This window comes from Uloborus diversus, chromosome 4 (genome assembly GCF_026930045.1).
Source record: "Uloborus diversus isolate 005 chromosome 4, Udiv.v.3.1, whole genome shotgun sequence".
Lineage (NCBI taxonomy): Eukaryota > Metazoa > Arthropoda > Arachnida > Araneae > Uloboridae > Uloborus > Uloborus diversus.
Window position 1 is genome coordinate 22,829,934 of NC_072734.1, and position 25,743 is coordinate 22,855,676.

General features: G+C 34.5%; 1 protein-coding gene and 1 non-coding gene across 2 annotated transcripts in view; one reads left to right on the forward strand and one right to left on the reverse strand.

Annotated features, from left to right (window-relative positions):
- Positions 1 to 659: 659 nt before the first annotated feature.
- LOC129220546 (hairy/enhancer-of-split related with YRPW motif protein-like) overlaps positions 660 to 25,743 on the forward strand; it is a 40,843-nt gene continuing 15,759 nt past the window's right edge. The window contains exons 1-4 of the mRNA XM_054854977.1: positions 660 to 854; positions 11,812 to 11,869; positions 21,774 to 21,857; positions 24,366 to 24,438. Of these exons, the coding sequence (XP_054710952.1) occupies positions 775 to 854; positions 11,812 to 11,869; positions 21,774 to 21,857; positions 24,366 to 24,438 (295 nt within the window). The 5' untranslated portion in view covers positions 660 to 774. The remainder of the gene's footprint in view (positions 855 to 11,811; positions 11,870 to 21,773; positions 21,858 to 24,365; positions 24,439 to 25,743) is intronic.
- Trnag-gcc (transfer RNA glycine (anticodon GCC)) lies at positions 18,177 to 18,247 on the reverse strand. Its single transcript has one exon. It is a non-coding gene; the product is annotated as a tRNA-Gly (tRNA).

Consider the following 25,743-nt stretch of genomic DNA (forward strand, 5'->3'; position numbering starts at 1 on the left):
ATTCGTAAAAAAAAAAATGGACAAAATCTGAGACATGACGGCTCGGCCGACTATTTAATTTGGGTGATTTGACGTGAAATGATCCGTGTTTCGTTTATATCACAAAAACTCGTTTCTGCAGATACTGCCGTTTATCTGCCCATGGCAGTATTGTCCTCAGATTTTTATTTAACTCTTGTATGTTGTTTGACGGTTTCACGCATATTGCACATTACAACAGGTTTGTGCTGACAAATACTGACAAATGAAAAGTGCCTTGCAAATAGTACGGGGAGGAAAACACTGAAGTTCTTTTTTCAGTAAGTAAGAAAAACACCAGATAATTTCACGCTTGAAAAATAAGGATTTGCTGCTGCTGCTGTTTTGAGAAAACAGAACCGAAAGCGGACGTGCGAGAGAATGCCAACCAGCCAGTAAGTGAAAGAAGCTACATTTTTTTTTTCTTCCAAAAACGCACAAGAACTGTGTGATCCTTTTAAAATAAAACAAAAACTCCAGAAAATCTCTCGACCTCTAGCGGGGGGGGGGGGGGTTGCGTCAGCTGACAGCTGGCGCAGTTGCTTGGCGACGGAAACGACCGAATCCCGGCAACCCGGAGAACCCGTCGTGCGTAGTGGGTGTTTTCTCTTTATTTGGTTGCTACTCTATGCCGTGGGAAAGTGTCGGCGCCTGGCAGAGAAGTGAGTGGCTGGTCTAGTTAAAGCGACTGCCTATCACACGCGTGGCCGCAGTTGTCATAGCAACACGTGCTCTCTCTCCTCTCTCGGTGCAAACATGAGCGACATGGACTCCGACTGCGATGATGTGTTTACGGAGGATTCAAAGAGTTATGGATACGCGGATGATCCCAAAGGGTGAGTCGCTTCGTATTTCGCATTGTGATTGTGTCAGAAGAGACTCCATTTTGTGACAAAGGATATAAAATCAAGCATTTATTCAACTTCGATACACAAAAATTCTCCACTTCGGATTTCTCCAATAATATTGAATAGTTAATGTGTCATTTTTGACATATTGTATTGTATTTGTTGGCACAAAACGGTAGAAAAAACTCAAAAATGTTGCACAGTCATTCAAAATTAAGAAGTAAACAGGGGTGCCAACCTGGGGGGGAGGGGGGGGGTAATGGCGCAAACTGCGCTATTGAAATTTTTAGAGGAGTGTTTTGAGGGGTACTTCATTTTTAGGGGGCTCTTGCTTTTGGGGGAGGGGATCTTCGCAAAATTGAGGGGGTTGAGCCTTTTTTCTTCGGGGGGGATGGGCACCCCTGAAGTAAAAACTATTAAAGCCACTCGAAATGAATTAGTGTCCTGGTTATGATGTTATTTAGTGTTTAGAATGGGGACAGAAATGGGATGACTTTTTTTTTTAATAAGTGCAACTTTGAGTCTTAAAAATAAATTTCCTAACTGTTGAAAAGCTTCCCATTTGTACTTAAGAGCATCAAAAGATTTTTATTATTTAAATACTGCATATAATATTACAGAGTTGGAAGAGTACTTTCAACAGTTTATGAAATAGTTTCCAGGCATAGGGGTGTACATCTCCCAAAGGGCAATGGAGCACCCCCCCAACCCCCTCCGAAAATATCCCGATCTCCCGAGAAAAGATACAAATACCCCTAAAAACACTCCCCCCGCCCCCCCTAAAAATGTCAATGGCACGGTCAGTGACATTCGCCCTTCCCTCAGAAAAAAAATACCCGAAAAAGCACCCCTCCTCCCTCCGAAAAATTTTAATGACGCAATTTTTAAAAATACCACACAGTGAAGAAATATATTTTTTAAAAATCTCAAAATATTCTGTCACACAAAGAAAAGGCTCTTCAATTATATGGACATTTTTTCCGCTGAGATAATATTTTTGGAGAAATAAATTTAAAAAAATTTGTTCACTTGTGCCCCCTTTCCCCCTACTTTTCTTTATATTCAACTAGCTGCGTTGCCCTGCGTTTGACAGTCTTCCTCGAAAATAGAAGTTTGTCAAGTAATGAATGTTTAACAATCAGACTTAAATAAAAGAAAAAAGAAATAGTGTAAAATTTCCATCAATGTGTAGAAAAGATGACTTAAAATTTAAATTTAGACCTTTTTGGATTTTTTAAACTTCCAGAAAATAAGTCATTGTTTTTATTGGATTTGTATAAAGACCTCTCCCCCCCCCTCCCCCTTTCAATTCCAAGAGATCAAAAAGACCTTTGCCAAATTTGGAAAAGTTACGACATAAACTGCATTTGTATTAAGAACACACACTCACACAAACATACGGTCATTTTTACATGCGTAAATTAGATTATTATTATTTACACTCTATAACAAAGAAAAATAAAACGACGCACCAAGAAGCAATCATCCGATTGCTTTGAAATTTTGTGTGCATGAGTGTTTTGACCAGATATGCAAATGATTAAAATTTGGTGTTCAATGAAGGAATAGTTTGATTATAGTGCCTAGAAAGAATAGTGTGCCGATCGGCGCTTTTTCCCCTTCGATTCTTGAAGACAAAATGTATGAAAACCGCTAGAGGGCAGTGCGGTCGAGGTGTACGTTCAATTTCGCGGTGTTTACATTAGTAGACGCGGGATTTTGTTACAATTCAGTTCCGCGTTTCTCTTTTTTTCCTTTATTTCGTGAATATTTCATGAAACAGCGTTTAAGGCTTTTAATGGAGGCATCAAAGTTTAATATTAGAAGAAGTAAAGCTTCATCTTGTTTCGTACCAGGGTGCAAAAGTGGATACAAAACATGCAAAGAAAAAGTTTCGCTTTTTAAAGCTCCAGCAGATGAAGGAAAAACTAAAGAAGTGGAACTCGTTGATTCCCAGGATAGATAAAGTTTTTGATAAATATTGCTCAATTTGTGCTCTGCATTTCGAAAAACATTTTATTGAAACGCATAATGAGCATATTATAAATGGTGAGGAAGTTTTGATTTCCCGGGAAAACTTTTTTTAAAAGACGAGGCAATTACGACAATTTTCCCAAATCTGCCAACATAATTTACTAAAAAAAAATACCAAAGCAAAGGTCCATCAGGAAATATGCAGTTAAGAAAAATGTTCCCTGTTTGAAAAACATAAAACTTGATCTTTCCGCAGATGAAACTGAAATAACCACGTATAAATCTATTATAGATGAAATTGTTCATATTAATTTGCCTAACGAATATTGGGTTTGTATGAAATTTAAGAAATCTCCAAATATTGTAGTTTTTGTATATAATGAAAATTATGTGGAAAATAATATTGACGATAAAAAGATCATTATTGAAGTAGAAGAAAATTTACAAATCAATGCTACTATTTTGGTCAAAGGTGTAAAAGTAGATTATCCTGTTCTTCCACTCAGACTGAGAAGCCCTGATAATTTTAATTAGCTTCAAGAATTTAGAAGCAGTTTTATTTTGTAACTAGCGGTACCAGTACGACTTTGTCCGAAGGAGAAAATTAAAAGGTCATTTGATTAGCCTGTATATTTACAAATAATGGATGATGAACTTCTCGCCAATTGGCTATGTTCATTCGCTGTTCCCATGTTGCGATTCCACGTCAGGATAATTTCGTAATTTACTCGTCCATCTTATGATAATTCTGCTTCGGAAACTGTTTTTAAAATTAAAAAATAAAAAAAGAACAAAATCGAATTTTCGAAAATTCGCTTCGAAGTACACACCCCTATGCTACAAACTAACTTTGTACTAAATTTCATGAAAATCGGCCGAACGGTATAGGCGCTGTGCGCGGCACAGGGATCCAGACAGAAATCCAGAGAGACTCGGCTTTATTATTAGTAGAGAAATAAGAGACGCGCTGTTATTGAATACTTAGGGGCCATTCATTAATTACGTAAGGATGATTTTGGCAATTTTTGACCCTCTCTTCCCCATGTAAGGGTACGTAAGAATTTTCACCCCCCCCCCCCCCCATTCTTATGTAAGATTCCATTTCGTTTTTCAAAATGATAAAATAACAAATCTTGAATCGTTACATCACTGGAATCGTTATTAAATTCACATTATTAAATTAAACCTTTTGCGTAAAGAAATAGTTACTGAAAAGAATCTAAACTGAATGTTTTTTCGACTTTTTTTTTTTTTGATGTTATATTAATTACAAATAAAACATGCCGTACGCAATGCGACTCCTTTATTATATTTTACACTATAAATTCTTTGTAAAACAAATAAAAAAACATCTTATCATAACACGTTTCTTACCTTCCAGACGCAAATGGAACATAATCTCTGCCAAATCACTTGACCGCGCAATGTCTAATGTGAAATATCGACTTGGAAAATATTATGTAAGAATGAGTTTGACCCTCCCCCCAAGTAAGGGTACGTAGAGGGTTTTCCAACCCCCCTCCCCCTTGGGACCCTTACGTATTTAATGAATGGGCCCTTATAGTCTACTATTTTCATTGAAGTAAGGTAGTTTTATAATAAGGTAATAAGGTAATTTTATATGCTTCAAAAAATAAACGAACACCCATGTAACAATTAGCACTTATTACAGAATTTGTCTTTTGCGCAGAAATAAGTTTAATCCGAAAAACGGGGTTTTTAAACTGCGAAATCAGCATGCAATCGCTGATTTAAAACGAGTCTGATTGAGGAGCATAACGTACTACTCGAGTGCAGCGCCACCTGGATTTTCCTCAGATCTGACCTCACTTTTTCCCCGCCGATCGGCACACTACTCTTTCTAGGCACTATAGTTTGATCTCCATCGCATCAAAACTGCACATCCAGCAAATGTATATAAAGAGCAGTTCTTCAACAGTAGTTGAAACTTTCGGTTTGATTTCGATTCGAATTACCTTTCAAAAACTTAAAAATGCCTCGCCGCATGGCTTATGCTCATTATGAGCAACTGTCAGAGTTTAAAAGTGGTCGTATCATTGGACTAAAAGAGGCCGGTTGGTCAAATCGGAGAATCGCTCGTCATTTGAGTCGAAGCGATGCGGCGATTCGAAGATGCTGCCATGACGGGTGGAAAATGGTAGAGTTCAGCGCCAGGATGGCAGCGGTCGACCTAGTGTCACAACAAATCGTGATGACAGAGTGATTGTCCGATCAGCTGTCACAGCGCTTTCTTAATCTCTATGTACCATCATACGTTCAACCCAAACACTAGTGTCCATCATGACCATTTATAGACGGTTGGGACAACGAAATTTACTCTCGCGCCGACCGTTACGTCACCTGCCACTGACGCCTACACACTGCCGAACCAGATTACAGTGGTGCATGGCTCAATCAGGTTGGAATGGTGCCGACTGGGTACGTATAGTCTTTAGCGACGAATCTCGCTTCCAACTGTGTTATGACGATAATCGAAGACGTGTTTGGAGACACCCAGGGCAGAGGGGGGGATCCTGGTTTCACTTTTGCACGCTACACTGGCCCTCAACAAGGCATTATGGTCTGGTGTACCATTTCCTTTGATAACTGGACCCCTTTGGTCGTAATTAGAGGTACACTTACTGCACAGTGGTACGTTGACGACATCCTAAGACCTATCTTGCTGCCGTTCCTTTTGCAGTACCCCCGGCTAGTTTTCAGCGGGACAATGCCAGATAACATACGGCACGTGTTGCTATGAACTGTCTGCAAGCTTATCAAACTCTTCCGTAGCCTGCCAGATAGCCAGATCTTTCTCCCATCGAGCATGTCTGGGATAGGATGGGATGGCGATTACATCTTACAAGGAATGTTGATAACCTTGTCCGACAATTGGAGCGAATTTGGCCGAAAATACCGCAGGACACCCTCCGGGAGCTTTATCGGTGTTTGCCACGCCGTGCTTCAGCTTGTATTCAGGCTAGAGGCGGGTCAATACCTTATTAAACTTGTTACTGTAACTCTGACATAAATTATTCAGTCTTTCTGAGAATTTTATAATTTACTATTCTGTGCCTTGTCTTCCTATCCACCAATTTTCGTCTCAATCGGATCACTCCTTCTTGGTGCATCGATTTTTTTGTTATAGAGTGTATTTGCAAATGATAAAAAAGAATCAATGTACCATCTCATCAAAAGTTACAATTTACATTTCATCAATATCTAGTAATGGTTTGAAAAAAAAAAAAGAACACCCAAGTCCGCGAAATGTTTTCAGAAATTGTTACCGCTCGGACCAATCCAAGACAGGTTAAGAAACATTGCTCTAGGCCAGCGGCTCTCAACCTATGGTTCGCGAATGGCAAGTGAAAATTAATCTATATAATTTTTATAGTTCTAATTAAAAATTAAAGAAAACTTTTAGATTCATCTCATTTTACCTCATAATAATATAATCGTTATAAAAATATTATTTCTATCTTATGTGGTCCGCTTAGAATTTGAAAGGGTACTAAAGTGCATTGCCGACGAGAAGCCATGTCGGCCAATTGGAAACTAGGGGCCCTCCCCTTAAAGGACTCGGGATCGGAGTTGTGTAAATTAGACAAGCTTAATAGGGCAGGAGCCCGATAATCAAACTGACAAGGTCAAGGTGGGTCTGATAAAATTGTTCTCAGTTGTGAAAAGGTTGGGAACCACTGCGTCTAGTCAACTGTTGAAAGATTGTAAACAAAAGTATTTCTCATCGTTAGTGTATGATGAGATGATGGTGTTATTTATCTTCGGATCTAGCGAAGCAACCTACCCCTCGGCAAGGTGTCCTGATTCGGACAATTTCAAACATTTCCCATATCATTTTATTCTACTTTACGGTTGAATTGTGATAGTATTGCAAACACCAATTCACTTTATTTGATGTGGGCTATCGATAGCTGTCACCGCATTTATTGGTCACGTATATTTAGGCTATCTTTTTCCTTGGAGGAAAAGCAGAAAGATTTCTCAGATTATAAACCTGAGCATTAGAACAAAAATATTTTTGTCTATTTTCTTTGCTGAACTATCAACTGTGATGCAGAGTAAAATGAGGACTTATTGTTGTAAAACTGCTTGCAATCTTTGAATGAAAAGCTTATAGTTTTCATTAAAATACAATCCAGTTTTTGTTAATTTAAGTTTTCAGTCGAGTTCTGAAACAGATTTTCTTTTTACTTTTCTTTATTTATTTAGGCTAACGGCACCAGTAACAGACAAGGGTCCAGTAACAGAAAGTCGTAAGTTTGGATTTAAATAATAAGAATTTTAGGCGGGTAAAACTGATGTTGCTGCGATCCATGATAACGGTTCAACCATCTAGTGTTATCAAAGTGAATTTTGAGTCAGTTTGTATTTACAAGGCAGTGGTGGAAGGTTATGAACGGCTGCCACGAGGTTAGCCGCGGTGTCATGTTCATTTAAATTTATTAAGGCGTCTAAAAATAAAGAACTTTTGCACATTTTGAAGAGAAACAGGGAATTCTGCCCATTACTCATCCTATCTGTTACTAGACATCATCAGAATTGTCGGTGTGTTAAAAATTAAAGAAAACTTTACTTTACGGACCTTTTCTACGGACCTTTTTTCAAAATTGAGCAAATAAAAATAGAATGAACTAATTCAGAGGATCCAGAAGCAGCCAAACGTTAGATGAGATGTAGTTGCATGAGAGAAACGTTGTTTAAAAAGTCTGAATACATTTAAAGTCTCAGAAAATTGAGTTAACCTGAGAGCGATGTCTTAAGCACATGTCTGTTACTGGTGCCGTTATCTTACCTGTTTTTTGAGACGTTCTTTTTCTTTATTTTCGAACTTCTTTTCTATACTTTTTCGCACGACTTCCCAAACTTTATAGCATAGCATGGCATCCCGAAGTCCCCCGCACCCGGCACCTACTGTTTACACGGCATATAAAAACTTTATTAGCAGCGGATCTCTTCCGTAGAATAATATTCAGTGCGGAATTTGAATTGATTACAAGCCATTACTAATTAGAGGGGAACTTTGCTATTAAAAAAAAACGAGAAAAAAAAACGAGGTCAGTGTTTAGTATTTTACAGTGCTGCGGTTTATTTAAAATTTCTGGTGTACAAAAATCAAATTGAACAGACAAAAATCAACTGGTAACAAAATGATTAAAATTCAGAATTGAGCATCGAATTTTGAAGAGTGACACGTTGTTTTAACTCGTACAATTTTAATAAATTGGGTTCAATTTTTGGTAACTGGAGTCAAATGTAGCATCTAGTCCGTTTCATTACTTAGTTTTTGTGACTGCGTTGATGGAAAATACAGAGTCATAAAGGTAGGTTGTGGAAAATCGAAGAAAGGGGTTTGCAAATGAAACGAGCTGTTGGTATTTCTCGTTTTTAAATGCAAAAGCATTCTTCAATATCATTTACCCTTTTTATTTATTTACTTTTTTTTTTTTCAAATTTTGCCGCGGACCGCTAATAAGTGTTGACGGGCTCCCAAAGGGTCAGCAGGCCACAGTTTGGGAAACCCTGCTTTATCGTATTACTCTGTGTTTTTAAATAATTTTGTATTAAATTTCTGTCAAACTTTTTTGACTCTTTATTTATCCTAACTATCATACAAAAGAATACAAATAAATCAGAGGTTTTAGTAAAATATTTTTGATAAAGTAAAAGAACCATGTTTTAACCAAGTATTGTTGCAAAACAAATGATGAGAAATAAAGTAATGACTTTTTTTTAAAAAGTTATGAGTTTTTTATATATGTTGTTAGAAATGTCGTAAAATGTTTCTTTGCATCAATTACATTTCTGACCCAATTATAATTATTGTTAAGTATTTTAATGCATTGTGCATGATTGTTTTTGGTTTATAACTAATCTAGGCTTCGATTGTGATTCGATTTTTATTTTTGTTAGTGATTGGAGCAGGGGCACTGTTAGAGGGGATTTTGGTGCCTCCCAGAACTCATGGCTTTTACATATTTTTCCAATTCTATCTAATGTAGTATAACTGTTTACAGTGGGACTAGGATACAGTGTTCAAACCTACCTTTTCCAAAGAATTCATTTGCTATAGGTAGCAGAAAAAAAGAAAACAACTTCTAATAATATAATCACAATTTTATGTGTATTTTTTTCCCTGCATCTCTCCTCATTTGGTGAAAGTAAGATTTAAGTAGTGTGAGTGATTGCATATGGGTCATTCTTTCATATTTGTCTGGAGGTAAGTACCTGCTGATCGTGTTCGTTGCTAGCAGGGCTGTGGAGTCGGATGGAAAATGGCCGACTCCGAATCCGACTCCTGGATTTTGAAACGTCCGACTCCGACTTGTCAAATTTATTTATTTATCTATATTTTTTATTTATTTATTTATTTATTTTTCAATTTCCCCTCCACATGGGAAAGGGAAAAAACTTCAAAATAGAAATTGAAATATTAATTCCTTTTTATGATATTTTCGCGCTGTATTTTACTGTAAACTTAAGATGCATACAACGTTAGAAATTCAATTTTAAAATCAAATTTTCCAATAGTTGCGATTTTGAAACTGAGATTACTTAAAAATCCCGTTTTTTGAAAAACTGAAAAGGGTTCATTTGCTTCCCTTTAATGCTTAAGAAATAGATGATGATCAAATCGTATGCTTTCAATTTTTGAAAGCTGTAACTTGAGAGAAAAAAGCTTTTTTGCTTAGTCAAAAAACCTTTCTTGAGAGAGGGGTGGTCCGCCTCGAGTGATATCCATCCGATGGGTGACACCCTAAGTTAATTTCAGAGTTTATAAAAAACATAAATATGTTAATTCTGGAAAATTCTGAATCAACAATAAATCTTAAATTATGTTTTATCAATAAAATTTCAAAGAAAATGGGGCACTATATTGCGGAGAAAGGTCGGGGCAAATCGTACACTAAATGCGGCAGTATACAGCTTTGTACGAATAGCTTTTACTATACCTACATGTCTTCTTCGTTCAATTTTTAATTTTTATTTTATTGGTTGCTTTAGAATTAACCTTACTGTAAAGTTTTTAAGATCAACTGCAATTATTGAGTGTTGTAACCAAGAAATCATATTCTTATTTTATTTCATGCCTTTAAGTGAGAACCAAGCTTACAGCTCTTTAGGTTAGCTTTTAGTCTTTAGATTTAAAAAACACTTGCTTAAGGGATGCATTCCTTTTACTATTTTATAACTGAGATCGAAGTAAAAAATATATTATTTTTATTTGAGAGTGATTACTTAGAAAATGTTAGGCAATAAAACCTTTCGCTGACAGTTAACTTCCTTGTAGTTAAAGGAAGTTAAAAAGCAAGCAAACTGGGGGGTCGAACATAGATAGCTGCTATTACTGAAAGTTCAATAAATAATCAAGCGAGCTGGGTTGCCAATGACAGTCATTTTCTTATTCGTAGGCCTTTATACATGTAAACGAACCAATTGATAATCAGTTTTTTTTTTAATTTCATGTTAGGAGAGTCAGTGAATATTAAAGAGAAAAAAAAAAAGCTCGGAGTCGGAGTCGGCCTGTTTTCTAACGACCCCGACTCCTTTACCGAAAGTCAGTCCGACTCCGGCTCTTCGACTCGAACTCCATAGCCCTGGTTGATAGGTCATGCTTTTTAACTTCTAATTTGTTAAGGTTAGTTATTGGCTAAATGAAAAAACGAAATGAAATTTAGTAAAATACTCTTTAACCTGTTTTCGCGAATATTCGGAATGCATTTCAGTAGTAATTTGCAGGTATTTAAGAGGCAAACCTTTTATATAAATTGGTTGAGGCAATTTGTATTCAAAAAGATTCTGTTGTTCATGTTCCGGAAGAAAATTCAGGACAAAAAAAAAAGATTTTTATCAAGGAAATTGGAAGTATAGATATTCTAAGCACAAGTAAATAAGACAACCATTAAAGTTTTACTTAAAGTTCGTAAAATGCCTTTTAACAAAACTACACAACAGTGCAGCAATGGGGTCGTTTCCGAAATTTTAAAAGTATTTTTTTCTGAAAGAGCATGCTTAAAAACATCGAATATGATAATTTGTTTAATATTTTTAAAAAATTACTTAAATCGGCGCGCTTTCATTGTTTATGTTTCTGCCCGATGACATCACAAATGATGAAATGCCATTCAGTGTTGCCATTCACAGACCAAAATATTTAATTCGTATCTTTACTCACGTGTATTGGCAACGATAGTGTTGATAGCAAGCGTAGAGCGAAATTTTAATTCGCTTGTTGATTATCATAACGTGGAACCGTGGTAGAAAGATGCGCAAAAATGCATCATTTGACCTCATCAAGACCATGCCTTGTTTAAAAAAAATCGGACATTAAAAAAAAATTAATTAAAAAACAACTGTTGGGAAAATAAAAATATTTTCTGGGTCAATTTAATTTTATTATATATATATATATATATATATATATATATATATATATATATATATATATATATATATATATATATATATATATATATATATATATATATATATATATATATATATATATATATATATATATATATATATATATATATATATATATATATATATATATATATATTTCTGCTTGTTCTATCAATTTCAGTGACTAAAAATAGTACTTTTGACTGTAGGAAACAACTCCATTTTGTGTACTTTTGCGAGGTTGTTTTCAATTCCATACATATTGTACATGAAGAAATGAGAAAAGCATATTGGTACTATTCAAAGCAAATATGGTGGTTTTAAAAACAAATTCGAATGATTTAAATGTGAATATATGCCTGAAGCATATAGGATTTCCAGCTTTTTCCCATCCCTTCTTTTTAACTGAACTGAAACCCTTGTTTAAATAACTAAAATTTGGTTTTTCTGTGTTTTAATGAACACAAAATTTGAAATGTATGTGTGTTTGTTGTAAAGTAAAAATGGAGATTTCTCGATTTCTAAAAATCATTTTTCTCCTTTTCAGAATTTCCGGAATTGAAAACGATGGACATCACGTGCTGAATCGAAAAAGGAGACGGGGTGTGAGTAGACCTTTAATATAATTAGTATGCTTTTTGGGGTCAGAGTGTACATATAATATGCAAGTTTCCTAAACTAGTATAGTTGTATATACGGATAAATCTCTCATTATCTTAGCAAGCAAAAGAAAATATTTAGCTTGAAATTTTCCGTCTCGGCAACTGATATGTCAAATTGCAATAACAGTGTCTAAAAGTAGTTTTGAGGCAGAAAAAAAAAATGAAAAATTAATTTGAATTTTGACATTTTGAATTCAGATTATGTTTTTCGCAATCACGAGTGTGTGTATGTAAGCGTGTGTGTTTGTGTGTAGGGGGTTTGTGCGTTTGTGTGTAGGGGTATATGTATGTGTGTAGGCATGTGTGTTTGTGTGTAGGGGGTATGTGTATGTGTGTGTAGGCATGTGCGTTTGTGTCTGTGTGCTGGCATAAGTGTGTGGGTAGTTGTGTATATGAATGTGTGTGGGGGGGGGATGTGTACGTGTGTATAGGCATATGTGTTTGTGTCTGTGTGCAGGCATGAATGTGTGGGTAGTTGTGTGTATGTGTTTGTGTGTGTGTTTATGTGTGTGTGTTTGTGTGTGTGTAGTTGTGTATGTATGCGCGTGTGTGTAGGACATGGATGCAATCTGGAGACGGCTTTCGCTGTAGGAACAGCATCATGAGGACCCGGTCGACAGTGATGCTGCAGAGGGTGGCGGTGGGAAAATAAAATCGAAGTACATCAAAACAGTCAAGTGAAAACAATAAGCAATCGTGATTGCTCAAAAAATTGTAAAAGTAATTTACGGTGGTCAGAGAAGCGCTTTGAGTACTAATATCCATATTTGTGAGAATTTAGTACAGCATTTATAGGGATTAGCAACTTCCAAACAGGGTTCGATTTACAACATGGAAGAGCCAGACCGAAGCATCCAATATTTCGAACAGAGCGCGGCTTTGTGCAGTGGACTTTTTCGGCACGATATGGCTTTTTAGTGTTGTTTCAGATAAAAACTCGAAAATTTTCTCAATGGGATCGTTTCCAAAATTTTAAAAGTATTTTTTTCTGAAAGAGCATGCTTAAAAAAACATAAGATCTGACCATTTTTTAAATAATTTGACAAAGTTTAATATTAAAAAAAAAATACTTCAATCGGTGCGCTTTCATTTATTACGCTTCTGCCGATGACATCACAAATGATGAAATGCCATTCACTGTTGCCATTCACAGAGCAAAATATTTAATTCGCATCTTTACTCATTTGTATTGGCAACGATGTGGTTGATAGTAGAGCCGTTATATAGATAGGCTCACGTATCAGCTTAAGTTTAGTCATTTTGGATCGGATTTTTCATTGTTGCACTGCTAGGGTTACCACAGCAAAGTTTCAGATTTCGCCAAACTCGCCGAAAATAATATTTTATTTAATAAACAGTTCACGTGCCGTTAAGAATTGTTCACAGTGAACAATCACCAAACGAGATAACTCCCCAGAAAAGACAACTACTCAAACACGTGCTCCGATCCAAAATGGCTAATCTTAAGCTGATGCGCCGACTCGTATATTTAGGGGCCTTAGTTGATAGCAAGCGTAGAGCGCAATATTTAATTCGCTTCTTGATTATCATATCGTGGAAACGCGGTAGAAAGATGCGCCAAAGTGCATCATTTGTGACGTCACAAAGACCACGCCTTGTTTGAAAAATCAGGCATTTTAAAAAATTAATTAAAAAATAACTGTAGGGAAAATGAAAATATTTCCTGGGTCCATGTTATTTTTTTATTTTTATTTATTTATTTATTTATATTTATTTATTTATTTATATTTATTTATTTATTTATTTATTTATTTATTTATTTATTTTGCTTATTCTATCAATTTCAGTGACTAAATGTAGTCTTTATGACAAAAGAAAACTACCCCATTCAAGATTTTTTTTTTTTTTAAATTTTCAACGTATTTTTAATACAGAAGATTGTTTAAAAAAGAAACAATAAACTTTTTTTTTTTTCGATAAAAGAAACTTTTGCAAACAAGGATTATTTATTGGGAAAACGACAAAGTAAAAACTCGAGAAATTGTAAAGGAAGTGGGAAAAAAATTTTGGACTTAAATTCGAGCAATCCTTACCTAATTTCTTAATCTAATTGAATATTCAATTTTTTTGGGACTGAAACATGCTGCTTCAGGGTTTTCCGAAATTAATTCGATTGAGATATGCCTTTTTGTTCCTTTTTGGCTCTCTTTCTGGAGTCTCCCTGCGTTTAAAATTCATATCATAATATTTTTTCCCACCATTAAAGAAATCGACGATATTCCTTTAATAGCTGTCTTTTCTAAATAATAAAAGCAAATTCGCTTTTTTATGAGAGCCTCAAAATTTAAAAAAAAAAAAAATGTCTAAGCCCATATCTAAAATTACGTAGACGGCCCATTATTTTTAGGAGACGATTTAAAAAAGGGAGAAATCAAAACATTCAAAAGTTGTTTCCATAAGTGCAAGACCTTCCGTCTCAGGACGGATATCCGTCTTGGACAAAATTTCCGAGACGGAGGTCGGGACGGAAAAGAAATCGATGACTATCCTTCAGTTTTTCCTAAAAAAAAATTAAGTGTTTGAAAAATATGCTTTAATAACTGGACCTTTCCATAAACACGAATTTACATCAACATTCTCTCGATTTTCCGCCATGGGCTTGTTTTGTTTTGCTACGTGCTTTTGGAGGAGTGGCTTTTGAACTAGCGCAGTTAGACTATTTTAGGTAGCTCTGTTATTTCCAACTCACCGCATTTCAGACAGCGTAGTTGCTTGCTATTCTCGCTAATTTTTCGAATTTACCGCCTTTCGTTTTTGTTTTTCACTTACTATTTTCGATCTTTTTATTTTAATTAACGAATATTGGATAGTGTTCTTCGTTTAAAAAATATATCTACTTCCCTGCAGCTGTTTTTTTATTGCTAATTTTACCACCTGCTATCTTATAAAAGAATTTTTTCCCCATAATCGCCCATACCATTCCCCCACCTTTCCTTCTTTTCTAGTTTGTTCGCGCTATCTTGGGTAGACTTTCCGATCAGAACTGATTTATGTTGCAAAAGTGAAAATCTTTTGTCCCAAGCGATTTTATTGCTGCAATAAAAACGTTTGCGAACAGCAAAAACCTAATGGCGGGGAGCCCCGAACGCTTTTATCCCTATCATCATCCACCATCGCCTAAAATTGCGTTTTTGGAACTTCAATTTCGAAATATTGGCGAAGGAGAGTTTTTGAACTCCATCTCTTCAAATGCATTCAAAAAGCGTGTAAATGTTATGAAAGATGGAGTACAATTTCGTTTTTAAAGCTTCAATTTCAGGAAGAGCTAGCGCCCCCATCCCCACACACAATCTTTCTCCAATATTTTTGAAGATCGCCCAATATTGTGACTTTGGGACTATCAGTTTAAAAAATTTGATGTAAGAGAGTCCCTGAGAGTCCCCTCTTTTCCCTGAACTTTACCAAAATAGAATACCATTGCGTTTTTTGGACTTCAATTTAAAAATATTTCTGGGGGAGAGTTCCAGACCCCCCGTTATTGCCAGTTTTTAGATTTTTGGACTATATCAAAATGTTTAAATATTACAATTTAAACTGGGTCCATGTTGTTAAAAAAGACAAAAACTTAAAATTCAGATTAAACATCACAAATTCCAAAACTGCCATTGTTAAAATCTAAAATACTTATACTCATAAATTTTTCCTTAAGCACACATGTGTGTGTGGGGGGTGGGGAGAGAGGCTAAAAATATTTTCCGTCTTGAACACATCACCAAACTTGCACCCATGGTTGTTTCTCCTTCCGATTATTAAGTTATTACTGAAAGCGTAAACTGTTTTCGTACGCCTATGCTTTCTTGTGAACAACTCAAACTAGAGCACAACAAAAATGAAAATAAAAATTAAAAATATGCATTCTAAAATACGAATTGCGTACTTTTACAGTATGAAAACATTGACAACAGATGGCAGCACTAAAACTTCAAATCTGAATTTAAATCTGCAATCGCAATACATGTATATTACTGGCTGCCCTGCCCGGCTTTGTACGGTCTACCTTGAAAATAAAAATTGTGTCAAGTGACGTATATTCAAAAATCAGGCTCAGATAAATAAATAAAAAAACATCATACAAAATTTCCCTTTCAAGCAATGACGACAGATGTCATAAAATACTTTTAATCCAGAAAAACGGATTTAAAAAGCGTAACCCTCCATGGAAACACAAAATAAAGTAAGTTTAAGGAATTAAAATGCGAAAGATAATGGTTAATAATTTGAATGGCCGTGAGATTTTTTAAACTTGTTTTAAAAAGGCTTTTTTTTTTTTTTTTCCTCTCTTCTTTTTGAGGTAGAAGCTTTTTTTTTTTCAACCATAGGTCGAGATAGATCTGGAGTAAAAAATGTCGCTTTTTCCAATGGTGTCAAAAAGAAAATTGTGGGACAATTCCTTCACTTTTTATTTATTTATTTAATGAAGAAAGTAGTGCCTAAATTTCAGCTAAGCGTAAAAAAATCGAGCTAAAAACGCATATAACTCCCGCTGTAATTAAGGCAGAGCATTGAAACAAATTGCGTAGAAAGTGAAAATTCTACCCTTTTCAACGATATGTAATGTTTATATGTGCGAGTAATTATTCACCCCTACATTCAGGAATTAATGTGAAAATTGGACCTCGATTGGAATTAAAAAAAATAACTCTTCCTCGGATTTTGTTTCAAACTGGCCTGCAAACCCTTCCGGTGCTGAAATAAAGATACGTACTGTGAAAATTTAAGCGAAATCGGCCGGGGAGTTTTATGCAGATGCTTTTTGGAGACTTCATTTTATACTATGTAGAGATATCTTCTGCTTGTTATTTTCCAACTTGACTCGTAAATTCGTAAAGATCGTATATAATTAAAAACTGAGCATATGTACCTATGTATGTATGTATGTATGTATGTATGTCCAAGCTTCTTCTCCTGAACGACAGTGACCATTGAACCAGGTATTGATGGATTTGTAATCTTATCGTCTTTATGTTTGACTATTTAACATAATCTTCCGATAATAATTAGCGGAGATATCAATTAAAAACTATTAATTATAAAGCTTGAATTTCGACATAGAATCCCTAATTTTCGAAGGCTTTCCTCCGTTCAAATTATTATTTATTGTGCTTCAATTCAACTTTCCGTAACAATGCTTTTATTAAAATTTGTAGCGTGAAGAAAAGCATTGAAAAGAAAGATCTGTTGCCATTTTTTCCTTGAATATGAAGAAATAAAATTTAGTGCTTTTCTAATAATCGGAGGATTTAAAATGTTTCCTTTTTGGTTATTTTTCCGCAATCTACCTCAAAATTTTACCGAATTTTTAACTTTTTTTTTTTTTTTTTTTCATGCCTGATTGTTGAGCACGCGTCACTTGACATAACTTTTATTTTCGAGGTGGACCGTTCGAAGCCGGGTGACGAAGCTATTACTGTTTATTTTGAGTTCTTAAGATTTTTGAATGGAAGAAGCTACTACTTACGATTACGTAACGTTGGATAAGAAAGTTATAAAATATGTTTCGATATTCCTCTTTTAGACATACGCATCATTGTATCCAAGTAATTGTACATATTCTCATCTGTAAATATACATTCAAATTCATTTATCAGTTTTCAGTATTTACGAGTCTCAACACTTATATTGCGACATTTCTGTTTTTCACGCACATAGATATTACATTACTTTGATAGTTTTTGTAACACAAATGCCTTTAAAAATCATTTAAGCAAAAAAAAGACCTTAAAAACTTTAGCAATTCAATTCAAAAAGTACCTTTGAGGTTTGAAAATAATAATGTAAATTTATTCTCAATTTGAATGTTTTACATCATTGTTATATTGCTATGCATTAAAATTAAAGTACAGTTGCAAAATTAAAATTCAAAAGTGGAAAATCAAAATTGACTCGAAATTTCTGGGAATGTGATGATAGTTACGTTAGCAAACGAGAAATTTGTTGTCTACTATAAAACAAAATTAAAACGCATTGGAAAAAAAAAAACTAGAGTCAGAATTTGAAAGGACGCGAAATGTTTTTGCATTATTACAGTATTTGCAGCAATGAGTTCTCATTTGAAGAAATGCGTTTTGAATTTAGTAAACTAAGGAAATGTTAGAATTTGACGCATTTTTCGCGTTTTTTTTTTTTTTTCTTTTTTTCGGAACCGAGTGAAAAAACTTGCATCACAAAGCTACACACAACATAAAATTCGCAGCCCTTTACCCTCCCACAGGAGTTTAAAAAAAATCTCTGCATCGGCCGGGAATCGAACCCGGGCCGCCCGCGTGGCAGGCGAGCATTCTACCACTGAACCACCGATGCACATGATGATGAGTTGTAAATAAATTGAAAACTCGGTCTGGCCCACTTGAGCTCAGAAAACAACTGGTTGGACGCCGCCCAGCTTTCTGCTTCTGCGACTGTGCGCAGTGTATTCTGTGTTGATGATCCTCCAGAGGAGGAAGAAAGCTCTATTTTCTTAGTTTATGGAAATACCGAAATGCGGTTTAAAGCAGTTTTTTTTTGCCCGGATTAGAAAAACTGAGCAATGAATAAGCGCATTTTCTCGTATTGTACACCTATTGATTTCAAACTGTGGAAGATTTGATTATTCATTTTATTTCATTATTTTGCGATTTTCTGTTTAAAACTAGAAACATTAAATTTCAATTGGAGATGAAAACATGAATTGGTCAATATTTGCTAACGTCGACGTTTTGCTGGAGAACGAAGCGAGTAGGAAACGGAGCTTCTCCTAGTTTTATTTCTAATAGGGGAATGGGAGGCAAAATGAAATAACATTTTACGTAATGAAAAATTTAGAAATTTATTTTGAAAATAAAAGTCATAAAGAATTGTATTTTATAATAAAACTTGTATTGAAAGGTTATTTTTCACTTTTGACAGTGAATGGGGTAGTTTTCAAAAATTTAAAAGTATTTTTTTCTGAAAGAGCATGTTTAAAAACATAGAATCTGGCCATTTTTTAAATAATTTGCTTAAGTTTAATATTAAAAAAAACTTAAATCGGTACGCTTTCATTGTTTATATTTCTGCCGATGACATCACAAATGATGAAATGCCATTCACAGAGCAAAATATTTAATTTTCATCTTTACTCACGTGTATTGGCAACGATATGGTCGACAGCAAGAGTAGAGCGCAATGCTTAATTCGCTTCTTGATTATCATAACGTGGAAACGCTGTAGAAAGATGCGCCAAAATGCATCATTTGTGATGTCATCAAGACCAAAAAAAATCGGACATTTAAAAAAAATTAATTAAAAAATAACTGTTGGGAAAAATGAAAGTATTTTCCAGGCTCATGTTATTATTTTTGCTTATTCTATCAATTTAAGTGACTAAAAGTAGTACTTTTGTTTAAAGGAAACAACCTCATTATACTTTCAGACAAAGAAGAAAACTTTCATTTTGCCTCTAGGTCATTACTTGCCTCATACATCGTTTTTTTTTTTCAAATAAAATATTTTCTATTTGATTATTTAAAAAAATTTTCGCTGAATCAATAAATAAATAAATGGACAAATAATGAAGCAATGAATAGATCATCGGCAGTATTGTTCTTTTCAAAAATTTCGCTCATCAGAGGACCGTTCATTGTTATTACCTTTCATTGAACTCGCTCATTTGATCAACTTCGTTCATTTAATGAAGTTGCAGGTTGAACAGAAATGTTCTTTTAAGCAAAAGCATTTAAAATTATCTAAATGTAAGAAAATATACAAATGCAAATGTTATCAAAGAATATTTTATTTAGGTTTAGATATATAATGTTTCAAATTCCAGAAAACCATTTACCGTTAAAAAAAAGGAAAAGAAAAAAAAAGCTCTCTCTCTCTTTTTAGGGGGGATCCTACTGCACCGTTCATTTTAAGGAGTCGGTGATTCAGATCTGTTCGTTCATAAACGACACATCTCTACAACAAATGAATATAAATATAAATAAAACGAAGAATATATGTTTAAATATGTCCCCTATACAAATCCACAGTTTACGTCGGATCTGGACCAAATTTGGCAGGGAGGTACTTGGGTACCTCCGAGAAGGAACGGAGGGGGATTTTCGAAAGCCAAAAAAGAACCGAACAGTTCGAATTTTAATTTTAAGACCCGAAAATGACATTTAACGGCTCTTTCTACCTGAAATAATTATCCGATCAGTTCAAATTTAGCGTCATTTGAAAGCCCGCGAAAAATACCTCTGTAAATGATTTAATTCCTTCGAATTTAAAAAAAAAAGAGAGAAAAAGAAACAAGGCTGTAAAAAGGGGAAAAAAATAAAAAGCATTTTTAAGCCTATTAGAACAGAATTTCATATCAGAAAATTATCGTTTGCGCGATCTCATTTTAAATTAGCGTGAATAAAACTATTCGAAAGGTGTTTTTTTTTGGTACTGCCAGCAGGAGATAGAAGAATTTTAGTTGCATTTATGGAGGGTTGCGTTTAATTTATTCGGGATTTTTTGTGTTGTCGTTTTCTTTCTTTAAGAATGATTATTTTGACGGGAAGTTTTACTTTCTAATTGAAGCCTGTCTAATTGAAACCTGATTGTCGTCATTTGACATAACCTTTATTTTCGACGTTGACCGTGCAAAGCCGGCGATGCAGCTAGTAGATAAATAAACTGATTAACAAATGAGAGAGAAAACTAGTGAATGAATATGAAAATTGAGAGAACGAATGACTGAAAGGAAAGAATGGGGAAAATATGAACAACAGAGGGAAGGAAGCTATTCCAAAGCTTAGAATAAATATTGATACCAATGCAAGAAATTCGAAGTCCTGTTGACGAAAAATCACGAAATTGTCAGCTCAACTGCACGAGTGACTTAATCGAAACTCCAAGCGTGCCGCTAGGAGGAAAATCTCGACATGTTTTCCGCTTTATTTCAAAGAAAAAAAAGGGGGGCTCCAACAAAAGGGTGATGCATACGTCATGCGACACGTTTCAATGAAAACGTGATTTTTGGAACCACGAATCGCTCATTTATATCCTGCGAATGGAATTATATTTTGTTTGGAAAAAATTTCCGTTTACCTGGACAAAAGAAAAGGGGAAAAAACGGGTTCGACAAGAAACTGTATCGTGGCGTTAAATAAAATAAAAAAAAAAAAAAAAAGAAAGAAAGAAAAGTCTCACTTAAAGAATAGAATTCTGGCGCCTGCTATTTTGTTGTATACGTGCGATGATTTGGATATTTTAAATTGTCTTTAAACATCGAAGCTGCTTTTCTCTTTTCAATTTTAAAATTAACTGGGATTTTTTTTTCTTTGCTTTCTTTTTTCTTTACTCTTCAAACTTTCGAGTTCGATTTTTTGAATTTTTCTTAAAATCTTTTTGTTATTTACTTAAATTGATGGAAATAACGCAAGCGACGCACAAAATTTGCAATAGTTTCTGACATTATATTCTAAATGTCGTTTGTTTAAAATCATATGAGAAAAGATTTAGATTTTTTACCTTCTTTTCCTCTTTTCTTCTTTTTCCTCTCCTTTTTTATTTTATTTTTTTATTTTGTCTATTTAGTTCTTTTTCTTTGCTCGGTATTACTATTTGATTATTTTAGCACCTTTTTGAATGTTAATGCTCACTGGTTTTCAGAACTGTATCTTCGTTTTCTTCTGAAAGTCTGAAACAATGTTATAACATTAACATACTATATGTGTCTTGAACTTTCAGTTTATAACACACGTAAAGTATATTAATGTACTATACAACTTTTTTATGTTCACTTTTAACGACCCCCATTTTATGTGTATTATGCCATAACGTTTTATTGGTAACCAATAAGCTTAAAGTTTTTTTTTTTTTTTTTTTTTTTCAGATTATTGAAAAAAGAAGACGGGATCGCATTAATAATTCTTTATCTGAGCTGAGGAGATTAGTTCCTGCTGCTTTTGAAAAACAGGTTGGTGTTAGTAGAATTTTACGCTTATAACTTCTTTTGTCCTTTGAAATTTTAATGCAGACTAGAGAGTAACCTTAACTTTCTCTGACCTTCATACAATCTAACGTTATATAACACTAACCGCCTGCAACGGGTTGGTGATAGGGGTGCCCACGAGAGGGGGGGGGACTGTAGTGTAAACTGCACAGGAGAGTATATTGTATTTATAACGGAAGTGGCTTAAGCCTAGCATTATGAGAACTTCCCAAATTTAAGTTAGAAAATATTAAAATAATTGTTCAGAATTAGCAATTTGTTTCGCGAGTGGCCCCATTCCCTTCGGCCGACCCGCCACGTGGACCTTTGAGACTGCGCCACTGGAAATTTTAGGGGGTATTGGTTTTAGGGTCTTTTTCCATTTTTAGGGGGGGGAGGGGCGCCGTGGCATTTGAGGGAGGTGCGCTATTGCATTTAGATGGCATAGACATCCCTGCTGGGTGATGAAACGATTTTTCGCGGTAAAACTTCTGCTTTGATTCCAAGATCAGCAATTATTTCGTGAAATATCACAAGTTATTAGTTTTAAGTTAGGGTATTTTATTAAGCTAGTATTATTTTACCAAGTTAGGGTATGATAGCACGATGTGATTAGCTGTTCATTTTTGAGCAATCACGATTGCTTATGGTTCTCACTTGACGGTTTTGATATTCCTATGATTTTATTTCCCCTTACCTCCCTCTGCAGCACCATCGTCGGCCGGCCTTCCCGATGCCGCTCCTATAGCGAGCAAAGTCTCCAGGTTGCGTCCATATCCTACACACACACTCATACGCACACACAAACACATACACACACAAACATACACATACACACACAAACATACACCAACACACACAAACACCTACACACACACACACCTACACATGCACACACAAACACACATGCACATCCCCTCACACAAACACACATGCCTACATACACATACCCCCCCCCCCCCCACACACACACATACACACACGCTCGTGATTGCGGAAATCATAATTTGAATTCAAGTTGTCAAAATTCAATTTTTTTTTTTTTTTTTTTCATTATTTCTGAACTACGAAATGACTGTCAATCCATGAATATTGTCAGTGCTTAATCGGTAAATTGATTTCCAACGAAATATCCTCTTTCAAGCTGGAATAAAAATTTTGGTGTTGAACTTTTTAACGTGTCGGCTATGGCTTGCCTCAGTATTTGATAGTTTTGATGGACCTTAATCGAGAGTCTATTTGTTGAAATTATATATTTTCCCGTAAACTGCACTCTTACAGCCTTTTATAACCTTTGTCAGAACAGGCTGTTATTCTCCGGAAAAGAGACCTTAAAGATCGATATCCGTCCAGAAACGTTGCATTTCGATACTTACATAGGAAAATGAACAACAAAAATGCTCATGCTCAAAAACTAAATAAATAAATAAAAAATCACAACACGCCCGAAACTCGTTCGCTAAGTTTTAATTGAATCTCGCTAACGGTTCAAAAGTTTCTAAGATTTTTTTTTTCTTTCTTTTCATACTGCTTAGTAATAGTTACCGTACAAAAGCACCTTAATTTTATTCTATGTCTCTTTTGAATTTAGAAGAAATTCTTTGAAGTAAAATACAATAAGAAATTGAATTTAGAAAAAAGCAATGTTCAGTACATCACCCAAATAGTCAAGCAAAATTGGGCCATTCCAACGTCCCGTGTGGAACAATCCGACTCGATATTTTCCCAACATTTTTTTTATACATATCGATACTTGAGTTAAACAAGAGTAAGCACATTTTTTAATCTTTGCATTCGATACAAAGACAATCCGGACGCAATATTTTTTTATTGAATAATTTTGTAACTTAGATTTTATTATTTATTTATTTTATTTTATTTTATTTTTTTTTTTTTTTTGAATGTGTCACGTGCGAGACATCCTAAGTCAACCTCTTGTTGTTTGCTGTATGCATAACTTATTTTTTTACTCTATTAACATAGCAATAACGAAACGAATTGTAGATTTTGAAAGCTAAGGTTCCAAAGTAAAAAAAAAATGTCTCAAATGTTGAGAAATATTATTGAATCTGTTGAAAAAAAAATTATGTATATGGCCATTCCACTGAAAACGGTCATTTTGTCCCTACATTTTATTTAAAAAGAAATAATTTTAAAAGGTAATGACTCAATGTTTTGCTCAAGAAGTCACACATACTTTTGTGACTACTTAAGCAACAAAATTTTGTTCATCATTGCCCTTTTAAATTATTATTTTTAATAAAATAAAATGCATGAAGCGTCACATGCGGGACAAAATGGCCGTTTTCCGTGGAATGGTCCAAATTTTGTAAAATATTACTCAATGATAGCGCAGAAATTAAACAATTTAAAAGTGTACCGTGTCGCAAAGTGACTGAAGGATCACTGGGTGCAGTATATTGTTAACTAATAATTTCCTGCTTTTGTGATAGCAATGCAGTTTTTTTTAAAAAAAAAGGAATTTCTTTCTAGGGCTCAGCAAAATTAGAAAAGGCAGAAATTCTTCAAATGACTGTTGATCATCTAAGGTTGCTTCATACTAAAGGTAACTTTTATAACATAAATATTTATTTCTTTATTTTTAAAGTATGTTTGCTGTACAGGTCTTCATTTTAAGATTGTAGCACAAGCCACCTGTCAAACCCACTGGGAAAAATTAGTTCTTCGTCGGAAGTCAATGGGGTCGTTTCCAAAATTTCAAAAGTATTTTTTTCTGAAAGAACATGCTTGAAAACATAGGATCTGACCATTTTTTGATAAATTTGTTTACGTTTAATATTTTTAAAAAATTACTTAAATCAGAGCGCTTTCATTGTTTACGGCTTGTGCAGATGACATCACAAATGATGAAATGCCATTCAGTATTGCCATTCACAGTGCAAAATATTTAATTCCCATCTTTACTCACTTGTATTGGCAACAATATGGTTGATAGCAAGCATATAGAGCGCAATATTTAATTCGCTGCTTGATTATCATAACGTGGAAACGTAGTAGAAAGATGCGGCTAAGTGCATCATTTGTAACGTATCAGGACCATGCCTTGTTTGAAAAATCAGACATTTAAAAAAATTAATTTAAAAAATAACTGTTGGGAAAATGAAAGTATTTTCTGGGTCCATGTTATTTTTTTTGCTCATACTATCGATTTCAATGACTTAAAGTAGTACTTTTGACTGAAGGAAACCACCCCATTACATATTTTATCAAACCCATTAGGCTGTTTTGATCTTTCTCGTAAAAATGAATCATATAAAAGCGTGAGAAAAATTCGACGGGGATATTACGCAAATTAAAAAATAAAAAATAAAAATTGAAAAAGCAAAAAAGATATTTTAGTGACGAGCTCATATTATGGGAAAGGTTTCCTCATAAGTAATCAGCATAGCCCGTCAACTTATATAACTCGCCACCAGTCAATCCACTAAATATTAAAACATCTAATTGTTACATCCACTGTATTGATTCGGACTTGCTGTCGGAATTGGCTTTCAATCAATTGTTCACAAATAGTTTTATGTATCTCTCAGTATAGAATACAAAGGGCTTTTAGTTTATATTTAGTTCATCAAAGCATACAGTTATGTATTTACAACAAGTTCAAACAATAATTTCCTTCACTAAATGAAGGTAAATTTTCCCATTTCTTATTTGCATTAATCCTAGTTTGCTGGACCTGATAGTATTGTTTGTTCCATTGCCCCTATAAGTTTTTTTTTTTGAGCAATCACGATTGCTTATTGCTTTTATTTGAGTGTTTTGATGTCCTTTGATTTTATTTTCTCACCATCACCGTCGACCGGCTCCTCACGATGCTGCTCCTATAGCGAAAGCCGTCTCCAGGTTGCAT